The sequence below is a fragment of the Lissotriton vulgaris genome, chromosome 7 (genome assembly GCF_964263255.1).
Source record: "Lissotriton vulgaris chromosome 7, aLisVul1.2, whole genome shotgun sequence".
NCBI lineage: Eukaryota > Metazoa > Chordata > Amphibia > Caudata > Salamandridae > Lissotriton > Lissotriton vulgaris.
In genome coordinates, this window is record NC_141695.1 from 1,016,767,302 (window position 1) to 1,016,782,396 (window position 15,095).

Genomic DNA, 15,095 nt, shown 5'->3' on the forward strand with positions numbered 1-15,095 from the left:
ACCTAAATTTTGAGATACCTAAATTCCTCCCATTCCAAAATGCCTGTGTCTTTCCAAATTTCTAACTTATTCCAGATTTCTACAATGCTGTTATTGTATGTGCCTGTGCTGATAGGAATGTAATATTTTTATCATGGAGTTGCCTGTTGGCCTCTGCAATATATTTCTCATGATCCATAATGACAACATTGCCGCCTTTGTCCGCAGGACGGATGACAATGTTGTCATCTTCCATCAGCGCCTTCAGAGCCTTTCTTTGGACATCAGTGATATTGTTAACTCTGTCTTTGAAAGTCTGTTTTTTATGTCTGTGTGTGCACAAGTCTTTGCTAACACTGTCATAGAAAGTATCTATGACATCATGGGGAAGCTGGGATAGAATGTTGATTTGGGTTTAAAACCCGAACCTGCACTGCTGTCGGTGATCTTACCTGCATCCTGTAGTATCTGAGTGAGTCCCAATATCCCGCTAGCTTCATAACTGGGCCCACTACTCTGTTCTAGTTGTATCACAAACGCTAGGGCGTCTACCTCATCTATGATGAGACCTATGGGATAGTCCCGATGAAAGTCAGCACTGACAGTCCTATTACCTTCCCCGTGGGTCACATAGTAGATCCTATGTTGATAAGCTCCCTGGCGCTGGTGGTGGGGGGGAGGGGGGGTTTCACAGTTAGTAGGTATTTTGAGGGGGGTGTTTGTTTTGGGGGTTTTGGGTTTGTTTGGAAAAGCAGATGACGGACAGTGTGTTATCCGGACCAGCTTCAGCATTCTTCTGACCCCTGTTGCATTTAGCCGCCCGACTCCAGGGTTGCGGACCAGTTGGCTGTGTACAGACTTTACGGAGGGGGGCCAGAGGGCTTTATTCTGTATGGGTTGCTTTTAATACAATGCTGGTCGTTACTGTACTGATTTACTGATTCCTGCAATAAAAATATATTTAAAAAAAAAAAAAAAAAAAAATGAGACCTATGGGATCATTGTTGGTATTTACTCTCTCTTTTAAATGAACATCCGGCCTCTTGAGTTTGTGCCACTTTCTAAGTTTCAATTATCAAATGAATTTATATAAGTCATTTCGAGATTCCGCATAGTTAAATGGCATAGATGGGCAAAGAGAAAGTCCCAGACATAAAGCCATTTTTTCTTGGTCAGTCATAGATCGGCTCGAGAGATTAACCCCTTCAGTGCTGATGACGAGCCCAGGCTCGTCATGCAGCACGGTGCTCGTGTGCTCATGACGAGCCTGGGCTCGTCATGAGCCGTGGAACGCTCACACGCGGGGCTAATTCCCCTGCTGTGCTGAGCGTTCCATTTTGCGGGCGGGTTCATGACGAGCCCAGGCTCGTCATGAGCACACAAGCACCGTGCTGCATGACGAGCCTGGGCTCGTCATCAGCACAGCCCCCCCCCCCCCCCCCCCCCGCACCGCGGGGAAATTAGCCCCGCAGCTAAGGGGTTAATAATAGTTTTGTTTACCGTTTGTAGATCCATCATCGCCCCATTTTTGGGCGTGTTGCATTGCTTCCCATTGCGCCCCTTGCCTTGCCTCTTTTGCCATCTTTGCTGTAATCTTTTCTTTTGGTTTCTGCGTTTGGTTGGCCTCTGCCACGTCCCCGACCTCTCTAGCCTCTTGTTTGTGGTGCCGGAGTCTCCTATGTTGTCCGTCTGCTCCGGCGCAGGTGACGATATTAGTCTAAAAAATTCACAGGACGTGGTGTTTTGTCAAAATTGGTTATTGCTTCAGTCGAGACATCAGATTCTGATTCACTCGTGGCAGAGAGTGTGGATTGTTCGTTGCCCTCGTTTCCACCAGCAGCTGTTGCGGCTTTGTTGTCTGTATTGTAAAGATGGTCATATTTTCGGCTGAACGTTAAGATCCTGCCACTCTCATAGTCACAGTAGTCCCTGTCCAGCTTTCTCTCTTTTCTTGCCTTGATGTTCTCTTCATGCTTCTTCAAGCGTTCTTTCATGGCATTGATAAGCTTGTTGACTGCATCAGTGTCAGGCTGCTTTTTAAGTTCTTCCACAACTTCCTCTATTTGTTTTAGCAATACATCTCTATCAATCCAAGCATATTTTACTAAAATTTCCAACATCCTTCTTGAGCTTATATATATATATGTGTGTATAACTAGATATAGATTTAGATATAGATATATAGATATAGATATATGTCTCCTAAGTTTTGAGAACATTTCAATGATTTAACTTTTGAGTGCCCACGAACAGAATGTTTGGCTGAAAGGAGCTCCTGCAATCGTCCATTACAGGTTCAACAACTAGTGGTCGGACCTATCCTTAAAATAAAAAAATATTGGGGCCATAGGGAACCTGGGTAAAAAAAACTCAACACTTCGATAAAGTTTAAAAAAATGCCCTTAGTCATAGCAAAAATAGATAAGATTGACGGCTCATTGCTGGGATTCATTGTTTGTGTTAATAAATGCTACATGAACATCTTGGCATTAGGGCAAAAGCATCAAACTGAATGAATTTGCCCAGTTATTGCTTTCATTACCTAACGGGGAATGGAACAAATACAATTTTCTGCACTTTTAAAAATGCTAAATTTTAAATTACATTGTAAACATGTTTTTTAATTTATCATAATAAAAACAGCATAAACATTGAAACATCTTTTTTTCAATATATACATTGTCAGTCCTTTTTGGTTTGCAACAACTCTGTTAAACAAGAAAATAGATTTATAAATAAGGATGTATCATATATATATATATATATATATATATATATATATATATATATATATATATATATATATATATATTCTGGTGTGAATCGTGTATGTTATGTGGACTGTAACCGTTTGCTGCCGGTTTTCCCTGTAACACAGGAGGGCTTAAAGGCACATGTAGTCCCGTTTTTTACACGGGCGCATTGTTCCTTTTATCTTGCCCTGTTCTTTATTAATAAAAATATATATATTCTTCATATTTGTCACGTAATTTCGATAATAAGTGAAAATGAACGTAGCTTTAAGTACGTATCTGATTTTAAATGTGCAGGCATGGACATAGAACTGCCTCTCTTTGGAACTTATACACCCTTCTCTACTTTTCGAAAATACTTAAAGACTTATATTTTACATGTTAAATCCTTCTAGAAGATGCTTTTTTTTATTTGTCTGCTGTGTATTGCATCACCGACTTCAGTGTACATGTAATAATATTGAAAATCTGGCAGAATATACCATGCATAGTTCACAGTTGAGCGGTAAGTGCTAGCTTCTTTTTGCCTTTGTGTTTCGCCCTGTTATTTTAGCGTATCTTTTAAAATACACTCCAACAAAGACTTCATTTTCCTCTTGTTTTAAAGGGTCTTCCCACCACGCGAAGCAGTCTTTTTGTTGCTGTTAATGAGCTTTTCAGTTTACTATTCAGTGGGTCGGGTAAGTGGGTTTAAGAGGTACTAATCGCGTTTAGCACTCCAGCTCGGCTGTCAGATCCGAGTAGTTTAAGGAAATCCCCGGGGTGGGAGGCATTGACACGGTTCTTGATGGGATAATGGGAATCAAAGCTAATGGAGGATAAAAGGGGTAGTGAGAGCTACAAGTATAATTGTGGATTAAAGGGCCGCAGATTGTCAACATTAGCTGCTGTTACGGTATTCTGTTTGTTAATCTCTAATGCGGTGATTTGCTGCTTTGACAACTCAGCTCGGGGTAACAGAGACCATTACTGTTTCCCTTTCCTTTCCATGTTTCTAATTATATGCCTTTATTTCCAGTAATTTCATAATTTCTGGTAAGCAAATCTTGTGACTTTAGAGTAGAGTAGCACAGAGGAAATCTAAGACCTGGTAGATTTTTAAACGCCATTCTGTAAAATGTGTTGGCAGACACCAATAGTGACTACCATGAATGACGGGTGGGGCGCGGAACAGCTAGGTTAGAGAACTTTAAAATGTGTATGTCTGGCTGGCCATCGCAAGAAGGCCGGACCAAGGGACTTGTGCTTTTTAAAGCACAGAGCTCCCTGCTGCTGCTACTCTGCATTACTGGCCTCGCCCCGTCCTGACATGTAGTTCGGGTCGGGTTGATGAAAAATAAAATGGTAATAAATAAACTTTATTACCATTTTGTTTTTTCAGTTGTAGCCTTAGTAGGGCGACGCTCCTCCACTCAAACGGAGGAGCCGCCCCTGGGAGTCACATTTAAATCTACTCTGTGTTGAATAATGAAACCAAAAATGAAGAGGTGTCTATTAATTGACTATTGTAATTATGGAAACAGTTGAAGACTCATGTATTTTTATTACAATTAGATGAACACCCTAAATTATTTGTGGTTTTAAAACCCAGTGGCAGGGGCTACTAGTCCGTGCGAGTGAGCCATGGGTCCCAGGCTCGCTGTGCTATAGGACTCAAGTGGCACCTCATTGATGAAAACAATAGAAGGTGATGGGTGGAGTGGTTGCAAAAGTGTTCATTACTGGCAGTTGCTTGGGGGCCATATTGCAGTCCTTCTGTTTTTTTTGCCCACTGTGCGACTGCAACAGAAAACAGCCAAAAGCAAATTGGTCTTAGCCCTCCTTTAACCCGTTTCCAGCGTCGAACCTTCAGCGCCTAGTGCTGAACGTTCAGAGAACGAATGCTGGCCCGTCGGCCAACGGTCGTGCGCAGCACTGGGGAGGTACCGCTCGTGACGACCGTTGGCCGATGGCAGCAATTAAAGGGTTAACAGACCAGTCCGTCCCACAGGGCCAGGATCGTCCACTCGTACGTGAGCAGATCTATCCTTGTCGAGCCTCGACAGTGAGGTGCAGCTTGAGTCATAGAGTTCAGTGAGCAAGAGACCCATGACTTGGCATAGCTGTCGCATATAGAGTGTTGCAGTAAAACAACAAAAGATACAGAAAATTAAGCTCTTCCTCATGTTGGGAACAGCCAAGCAAATCTTTGCCCTCACTGGAAAAATATACAAGTACCGACTTATACAGCGGATTCGCTACCTTTGGCAGACCCTGGCCCTTGAAATTTATTGAGCACCTAACATCATTGATCGAGTCGAGAATCTTCATACCACAATTGAGAGTGCTGCAGATCTTTAGAGGTTGAGTAAAAGTTAGATAATGACTTATGGTTTCTGGTACAGTATGGAGAACAGGGGAATTAGGAGCCCTTAACCGCATGCGCGCTAGCGGAATTCCGCTAGCGCGCTGGGTTTTTCAAAATCGCACTTTGCGTGACGAGCTGGGCTCGTCATCAGTGTGCGAGCGGGCTACACCATGACGAGCCCAGCTCGTCATCAGTGTCGAAGGGGTTAACTGATTGACGCTGTTTGGGTGGGATGATTATCCAAGGGGAACTAGGTGAGGAAAATTTTAGCTAGTGATGGAATCAGCAAAATTGTACCACTGGAAGGCTAAGTAATAGCGATGCAAGACTAGAAACTGTATCATATTTGCCAAAGTTTTATTTTTCTAAAGCCTACTGTGGCTTCCTACATATATGGTCTTTGTTTGCACAAAACAAACGGTAGTGGAGGGAATGATTGCAAAACTCTCATCAACTGCAATCGCAGGGATGACATTCCAGTCCATCATTTTTTCCTTCCCCACTGTGCTACTCCATAATAGGAGCAACCCTATGAAACTTTTACATTAGCCTGCTCCAGTGTGAACGGTACAGCCTGAACTGCCAGTCTATCAGCCAGATTCATCATTGTAAAATCGTCTCGCAAAGGGCCAGATTCTGAGAATCTGGCTCTTTGCGAACGCAATTTTTGCATTTGGGATTCATCATCCCAAATGCAAAAATCGCAAATTGTGAAATCGCCAAATTGCGAGGAATTGCATTTAAGGAATCCCTATTTAAGATTCCTTAAATGCAATTCATGAACCATTTTTGAATTGCGAAATCGCTATTTTTGGCTGCTATTTACCGCGAAGTCTGACTTCGTGGTAAATAGCGAAAACTTTCAAAAATGCACTTTAGTGCATTTTTCAAAGTTGTATGCTACACACACACATGTCCTCTGGACATGTGTGTGCGCAACATCAGTCTACATTTACATTTCAGGGGTGCTACAGGGTGTCCTTTGGACACCCCTGGCACCCTTGAAATCGCATCCTTATTTGCGATTAGCAAATGGCTAATCGCAAATAAGGAATGACTCCCCATGCATTCCTATGGGCCTTTAGGCCCATAGGAATGCATGGGGAGTCATTCCTTATTTGCGATTAGCCATTTGCTAATCGCAAATAAGGAAGCTGTAGAAATCGCAAATAATATTGCGATTTCTACATGAATCCCGTTTTGCGAGTCATTAATAGCAATTCCTTAATAATCGCTATTAAGGACTCGCAAATCGGGACATTGAAGAATCTGGCTGTATGTCCCTTATGAATGGGAAAACAAGCAACCGCTTTCCAGATTCCGCTACTTTGGGCCTCACCAGTGAGAGACATTTTGGATCCTATACCACAATGAGCATCAACGAATGGTATTAATTGTTTTAAAAACCTATAAAAGAAAAGTCTGCAGAAATCATTCCATATTGCATGCCGTCTGCGGTGCCTGTATGGGCATTGCTAGTGCTGTAAATTAAACTGAAATGAAAGTGGATGTGTGAATGCTATCCTACTCCCTTTTGCCATATTTAGAAGACTAGTCTCGCAAGCTTCCTTGGTAATGCACTGAGTGAACTTCACTGTTTTGCAACCTCACAACACTGAAAATCCCTTTGACGGGCAAAACATAATCTGATTTGTTTGCTCTAGGAATCTCATTATGGGATCACACTCTGCTCAGTGTAATTCATAGTGTAGTCTGAAATCAACGGATGCTGACACCAGAGAAGCAGGTTGTTGTGATCCATAACCTGATTCAATGGCCTTATCTTCTATTCTACCATGCAGTTGATTTATACCTGCTGTTTTGAAAAGGTCAGTTATTGTTAAGGGTGCCCTTTGTTGTCTCTATGTTAGTAACTGTTTTTCAAAGCCATTTTCCTGATGCCATGGATGGTGTTTGTGTTTGTTGAATTGACAGGTTGGAGCTTTCCAAGAAGGCTCTTAAATGTTGGCAGACCGTAATAAACGTGGTGCAGTCGGAGTATACCCGCCATTGCAGCAGAGCTTTAGCGGAGCAGATGGCTGCTCTGCTTGGCTCTTGTTCTACATTCCAGTCAGACTGTTTTGACTTGGATTGCCTAAAATTCTGTTATCTCGTTGTATGTATTATGATGCGAATCCATTTTAGCGACCAGGCTTCCTAAGTGGTCAGCCTGTCCATTGTGTGGATGGGAAATATGTTTTCTAAAAGCAAAAAGTTGGCTGCTGCATCCACTGTTCTATACGAGGCATGTAAGGCTCCTCTCTATTTATGAGAAGAGTCCGAATTCCATCTATGCGTTTGGTATTGTAGGTTTTGTCATTATTTTATGTTATTGATAAGAGTCCTTACTTTTGGGGTATTACAGTAGAGATCGAAGTAAAGAGTTCTGGGAGAAATCCCAAAAGGTGAATGTTGACTTGTATTGCACATGTTTATCCTGCTCACCTGCCTCTGTTCCTCACAGTTGGCGTATCCGAAAGACCTGGACTCACTTGCACAAGGTGACTTTCCTGGGGTTCTCCTTCTCTGTGATTAACATACAGCAACCTCAACCACCATCTTAAATGTATTAATCCATCCTCAGAAAACCTTAACACAGACCTACTTCCTGTAAGACTTTCCAGCACACATAGCAGCACCTATGACAGTGTTGCTGCTGAGTAAACATGCATTTCTCCTGCTTCAAGTATGTCCGTTACCTCTAGTGGGGTAGTGACTGCTTATAGGTCCACACAGATAGTGTGGCAGTCTGACGACAGCCACCTTTTGGGGGTTCACCATGGACCAAACATTATGCAGAAATCATCTGAGGGTTCCCATGGTACAAATGGAAAATGTAGGGTTTCCTTCAGCAACGTGTAACACCATGCGTATAATTACTCAAACTAATTTTCTTTGGAATCGAGCTAGGCTTGACCAAATGTCATGGTCTTTGCCTGATGATAAAGTTAGTGCTTTTCATAAAACAATTGCCCACTGCCTAAAGGGAAAAAAAGGTCACATTACAACAGTTAATAATCTTGGTAGGCAGTTATATTTCTCTCGTCATGTAGATCCCATAGGTAAGTTGTTCTGCTGCTGAGGTGCACCAACAGAGTAGGGACTCAAAGATTAGCATCAGAGATCCCAGTTGTCAGCAGATGTTGAGGTTTAGCTAAAGATTTAGGAAAAGTTCATAAACACTCTAGTAGGTCCACTGAGCCGGCAAGGAGTGTAGATTTTGGAGCCAATCTGGATCTTTCTCATCAAAGTAGTTAACAACCAGAGAGAAGCATGCCATGATACTTCCAAAGTAGATAGCGTTGATCTCTTTAAAGGGAAACATGACTTTTAAGTCAGAACAAGCAGCTGGTCTGTTGGCATTTGATGCAGAAATTTAGATCCGTTCTTCAAGCCACTCAAGAAGATCACACGTTTTCTGTATGCCCTTTGGAGGCTTGGTGCCTTTTTTTTCGCTTAATTTTCATAATTTTCATTTTTTTGAAGGAAAAATGATTTTAAGGAGATGTTTTTCTGTTGGCACTGCTGCTTTTGTTGAAAAGTCAAAAAAATGATGCTTTATTTCATTTTCATATATCTCTTGAAAGTAACATTTTCAAAGAAATTTTAGGGATCCAAGTTATGGTGATTCAGCTTTCATATTAAGCTGGCTATCTTTGCCGGCGAAAGAAGTCTGGTGTTGGGCACCGCACACAGGCTATTAAAATTTCAACTCTTGTGATTCCTACAATGATTCTATTTTTACATTATTCTTACCAATTGATGTTATAAGTTGCAAAATATTGCATGCAGTCTAAGTCACTGACATAAATACTAAACTCAGATGGCTTTTTCAGCAAGCTTTATCACTAGGTCAGGGACTGTTTGATTACCAGTGTAAGAAGTGTCTTTGCAATATTGGAGTGCATATGACCTCAAGACATATTAGGAAAGGTGTAAGTGAAACGTTGCAGTGCCTACTATTTAATCTGGTCAGTAAGCTATTATTCTGCACTGAAATGCAGTGTCTGGAGGATTGTTGTATGTTAAAGAAGCAGGAAGCATAATGAGCAATTTACTATTGATCATCCTGAGCTAGATCCCTGGAGGGAAGTTTGTAAATTGCTCTAAGTCAGGTCACTTTTTTATCTCAATACTTCACGCCCGACGTTGGATCTGTTGGTCACATGAAGAGTCATAAAAAGCGATCACTAAATACCTTTGGGACATTCTGGCTACCTGCTTCTCCTTGAATATTGTCAAAATCAGAAACGAGGCCACTCTTGTGCACTCCTAGGAGCCAAATTCTCGACCCAAACTGAGAACTATCTCCAATGAGCTAAATTCCTAAAATAACTAAAAACCTGGTTTTTCACTGCTCCCAAATCTGTAAGGTTGAGCTCAGACATTAGTTATCTGTGCATAGAACCCCATTGATTGGGCATTAACCTTGCATTACAATTAATCTTCAGTATGTGAAAATACAATTTTTCAATGAAAGAAGGCACAAGTCCTGTCTGTGATTGACCACGGACCGATATTCCACCAGCTCTTTAATTAACACCCTATTCGAGCAGCTCAGACTCTCATAACTCCAGTCCACCAGTTTAAAGTTCTAATGAATATGTATTAAACAGACTGAAAAAGTGCCGAGATGCCCAGGAGCTTTTCTTATTCATTACTTCTGTAATTCACATGCAGACATCCAGGCACCATTCTATTAGCGCTAGAATCATAAAGGTTTTTGGTGAGGAGCTAAATCACTTACATCTGTCCCTCAGCGCCTTATTCACATACTAGGCACAAGGAGCTCTTCTCTTTTGTTTTCAAAAGAACCACCACCGTGAATTATCTTCCGTTCTTCAAATTAATGTTTGCATTAACTGCTTTCTTGGAATGCGATTCACCAGGCGAAAAACTCGACATTTTAAGAGATAAAGGTATTTAATTTAAAAGCAGTGCTCAGAGTCATGTTTTGCAAAAGTGTTACAGGGGACTCGAAGTTGAATTATTCGTGTCTTAAATTTGAAGATGTAATTATCAAAAAAGGACTAGCTGGGTTGTGTTTACAAAGGGAGACTCAGTACGTATGATGGCAAACCATTCGGTTTGGTTGTTAAGCCCTCACCCACCGACCTAGTCGGTGGCATGCTTCATCATCGGGCCCACCACAGTGACGCCGAATGCGTCCCGGGTGTGCTTCGACTCCAGATTACTGAGGAGCTGGTATACTTCTCTGAGTGTGCTGTGAGGGGGTGTATAAGAAAGTGATTTAAAAGCTATGCTGTAGGTCCCAGTGCCCGAGGGTATATAGAACTTTAATAGCTGGGCCCACGCTAGCGTATAAAAAGGCAAGCGGACGCGGTGGAGCGAATTATGAACTCCCGCGTCCTATGTGGTCGACATGTTTCAGCCAGGCCTTTTCTTGTTATAAAACTGGCTTTCCTCAGGACCAATGAGAGTGTGAGTGAAAAAATTATTAATATTAAGTGAAGTGATTTTTAAAATGTGTCGCACACGCTAAGGTGCTATACGTGTGTGGAGGGGGATTCCCTCCGCTTTAACATGCTATTTGCTGTTAAAACCTCAAAGGTCACCAGGCAGGGAAGAGCGGACCGAGATTACCGGCCTCCGTGCTCCATGAACCTGTAGTCCTGCTGCGGTGTCCCGAGTGATCACTTCACTTAATATTAATAATTTTTTCACTCACACTCTCATTGGTCCTGAGGAAAGCCAGTTTTATAACAAGAAAAGGCCTGGCTGAAACATGTCGACCACATAGGACGCGGGAGTTCATAATTCGCTCCACCGCGTCCGCTTGCCTTTTTATACGCTAGCGTGGGCCCAGCTATTAAAGTTCTATATACCCTCGGGCACTGGGACCTACAGCATAGCTTTTAAATCACTTTCTTATACACCCCCTCACAGCACACTCAGAGAAGTATACCAGCTCCTCAGTAATCTGGAGTCGAAGCACACCCGGGACGCATTCGGCGTCACTGTGGTGGGCCCGATGATGAAGCATGCCACCGACTAGGTCGGTGGGTGAGGGCTTAACAACCAAACCAAATGGTTTGCCATCATACGTACTGAGTCTCCCTTTGTAAACACAACCCAGCTAGTCCTTTTTTGATAATTACATATTAATTTGGGGATTCGGACTGGCTTATCTAGTCCTCTCTCTCCGTTTTGATTTGCTGTTAAATTTGAAGATGTCAGGATTAAAATAATCCTCCTTGTCTGGTTGAAGTAGTACTGTTCAACTGATGAGTGCTTCAGTGACTTGTTCATATTGCCTAATTAAGCAATTAACCTTGCATTCCAAGTTTGTGCATTTTGTGTTAAGCAGGCCGATACATAGTGTGTTTTTTTTCCTGTGTATATACCCGTATTAAGCAAGAACATAAGGAATTTGGAAGGCCATTGAAATTATGCAAAAGGGGAGGACTAGATTACGCGTCAGGGTTGACCAAATTATGCTGCAATTTACATGGTGTTATGCAGCATATTTTGTGATAGTAGTAGTACATTATGTTGTTATTTTTACGAGTTAGCACTGCCAGGACGAAGGTTTCACCTAATTAGTACTGCTTTAACACCCAACTACAACAATTAGCAATTTCAAGATACCAGCCAACCTTTGTAAAGGGCCTTTCACATTATGGTAACGTGTTGCAGCGTTTTTTAGTAAGTTTTAATCCGATTGAGGTCGAGGCAAAAATTGTTTTTTTTAAATCTGGAAATTCTGCATCAGATGGTAGAGTGTGATAGAGTGTGACAAATGTGGATCACCCATAATTGTGCTGAAAACGATTTATACACAGAATCCCATAACTCTAGTGACCTGGGGAGATGCTTGTTTGAAGGTGTTCAATGAACTCAACTGTGCTTCTCATGTTTGGGTTTAATTTCTAAATTTCTTCTAATTTGGCCTGATTTTAGCCTGTGAAATCGAATTGAAATAACCAATAGATTTTAAGATTCAAATAAGAATATATTATTCAAAGTATCCTCATATGTTTTCCGACTGATTATAATGTGGTAACTAACAACTGTGCAGTGAACATTTTGGTGCAATACTGCTAGCTGTCCTGTAACTGTTAGGTGTTTAACGGATCTATGTTTCATGTGTCTATGACTTTTCCTTCTGTTAGAGGTTTCAAGAAGTTATGCACGACCTTATCAAGAGGTTTCCACAACATGTTGTTGGCATAGTGGTGACATATTGGTGGTCAGGGTATATACTCAGAATTTTGTGTATTGGAAAGTTCTTCCCATTATAAAGCAAACAGCACAGAGTTTAGGTTTCTGGATTCCCAAGGGGGATTGCTGCTAACACATCCCTTTTCCATTAAAGTTGTTGAGGGGAATCTTTTCTTTTTCTTTACCAGAATCATGCGGTGGTGGTAGGTCCCTTAGCAATGTCATGAATGTTAGTCCTGAATAGCCCAGTGTGTGTTGTGGTGGTCTGCTGAATTTTCAGCTTGCATACTTCCAGTATGTGCAAATAATTCCATATGATACAGTAAAGCACAGTTGTTGTTGGTTCAAAGAATATGGCCACAGTGACAACAAATGTATTTAGACTACTCTTGAGACTTCCAACTTTATTATGGTGGTTGTAGTCTCTTGTTTTGCTTATATTGAATTACTCAGACAGGTACACCTGAAACCAATGACCCTTAGGTGTGAATTCATAACTGGCGACATAACTGTCCTTATTGACCTGGAGTGAGGTGTTCACCTTAGCCTTTATATATGTTTTAGGATGATTCCAGACACCAGCCTGTGCTTATTACATTTCATTATCACGCATGCTTTTATGTTGCTGTATCAATTATTATTCTTGCTCAAGAAACAGTTTAGTATAGTGTCACAAGTCAAATGTAATAAAAGAAAGTATATGCAGTTCATGTTGTTAGAAAGCCATAGAGAACTAACAGTTTCTATCAGTATTCTTAAGTGACATAGTAATGTATTTTATATATGTAGATTATCCTTCACAATACCATATATTTTTTATTTGTCTTTGTTGTTACTTAACATGATTGTTTTCTAATAACATGCAATCATTAACTGTGTAAACAGATATTTCATTTATGTCTACAACTTTTCAAATACATGCTATTTTTCTTCTCCTCAGGTGTATACCAGAATGTCGGAAGTATTAGGAATAACAGATGACAATCAAGTTCTAGAAACATTTATGGCAAAAATGTAAGTTTGCGTGTGAATTTTGAATTGATATTATATTCTTCTTAACTTGCAAATGTTGCGATCTCTTTGCATCTGCCATACAACTACAACAATATTCTTAAAGATAAAACTAGTACCTTCTGTTGTTGCTGAAAGTAAGCATCAGATGAGTTTATCCATTACACATATTTCGAATTCTGTCATTGTATGTACCTATATTGTAGCTATGTGTGTATATATATATATATATATATATATATATATATATATATATATATATATATATATATATATATATATATATATATATATATATACATATATATACAGGGATCTCTTATCGTACTTTTGTCTAGATTCTGTCCCCTTTAGTGTGAGAGGGGGTGACAGATTACAAAAACTCAGGCGAATTGAGTCGCGATATATAATCGATCTGCAAAGTAAAATGCCTATGGGACTTAACATGCATGAGGACTTGGCCGTTCATATAATGTAACTGAAATGTAATATATGATTTTGGATGATTAACCATAAACTCTGCTTCCTTCTATCTTCTATGATGAATTGTTGAATGTTATACATAATTTGAGACATATGATATAGCCTGTTGGTTGATATATTGTACCATCACGGTATCTGGATTGAGATGATTATTAGCCCATACAGGGCAGCATAACAACACCGTTGGTGCGGGTCTGATGACAGCAGTGTGCACATTGTTTAGCCCATTTTGGCCGTTATACTTATGGTATACTTCATTGAGCCTCAATGCGATTTATTTGATCTTTAGATACTTATGAATTATTTGTATCTCGTTGCTTTCATTACATGTGCAATATTGTAACCTTGACACAGACCCACTCCAAGATGGCGGCTATTATTCCATCTTCGAGTCCTACCTCTATGTTGAGTTGATTTGATACGTGATGTTTTAAATGGAAAGTGTTTGCCGCGTTCTCCGTTTCATTACTGAAGAAGGCCGAGTGCCAAAAGCGCGTTTTGAGGAATAAACAACTGTGAATTTACCCTGTGAGTGCTGCTACCTGATTTCCGCTTGACTGCGGGGAGGGATCTTTGGAGCTGTTATATATATATATATATATAGCTGTTATATATATATATATATATATATAGCTGTTATATATATATATTAACCAACCTCTTCCTTGCAGAAAGAATTTAGCCGCACACCAGACAACGGAGCTTACATCTTTATTTCGGCAATTCAAGTCGGCAGTCCTGACATGTTTCGTTCCACCCTGGAACTTTCTCAAAGGTGCGCCGATTGGTTTCTGTTGCAGTAATTCGTGTAAACCACAAGCCTTGCACTTATTTGATTGTTCGTCCTCGTTGGCCCGCCCCAGTGGCCGCAATGTCTCGTGGTACTCGTAGTTCACATATTTTAAATTTGTTTGTTAATTATTTTCAAACCTTTCAGTAGGTCATATCCAGAACAAAGTTTTGTTTGTCTCTCCTTATAACTTGAGATGTGAGGTCCGTTGCGCCCTAGGAAACCCATTTTCGAGGCTCCCCAAGGTCCAAACCAAAGACGGTCTTTGGTGTTCTCCTGCCTCTCCCTTTCGTCTTCACGATCCCAACAAACATCGGTTCAGCTTTGGGAGGGCCATGGTGCACATTGTAGGAGGTGCGTTGCTATACGGTAGAACCACACCGTTATATATTAACCAACCTCTTCCTTGCAGAAAGAATTTAGCCGCATACCAGACAATGGAGCTTACATCTTTATTTCGGCAATTCAAGTCGGCAGTCCTGACATGTTTCGTTCCACCCTGGAACTTTCTCAAAGGTGCGTCAATTGGTTTCTGTTGCAGTAATTAGTG

The 15,095-nt window shown here is 40.8% G+C and overlaps 1 protein-coding gene across 1 annotated transcript in view; it reads left to right on the forward strand.

Annotated features, from left to right (window-relative positions):
• Window positions 1–15,095, forward strand: part of RANBP17 (RAN binding protein 17) — a 1,388,837-nt gene that overhangs the window by 837,124 nt on the left and 536,618 nt on the right. The window contains exon 15 of the mRNA XM_086931437.1: window positions 13,202–13,275. Coding sequence (XP_086787563.1) covers window positions 13,202–13,275 — 74 coding nt within the window. The remainder of the gene's footprint in view (window positions 1–13,201; window positions 13,276–15,095) is intronic.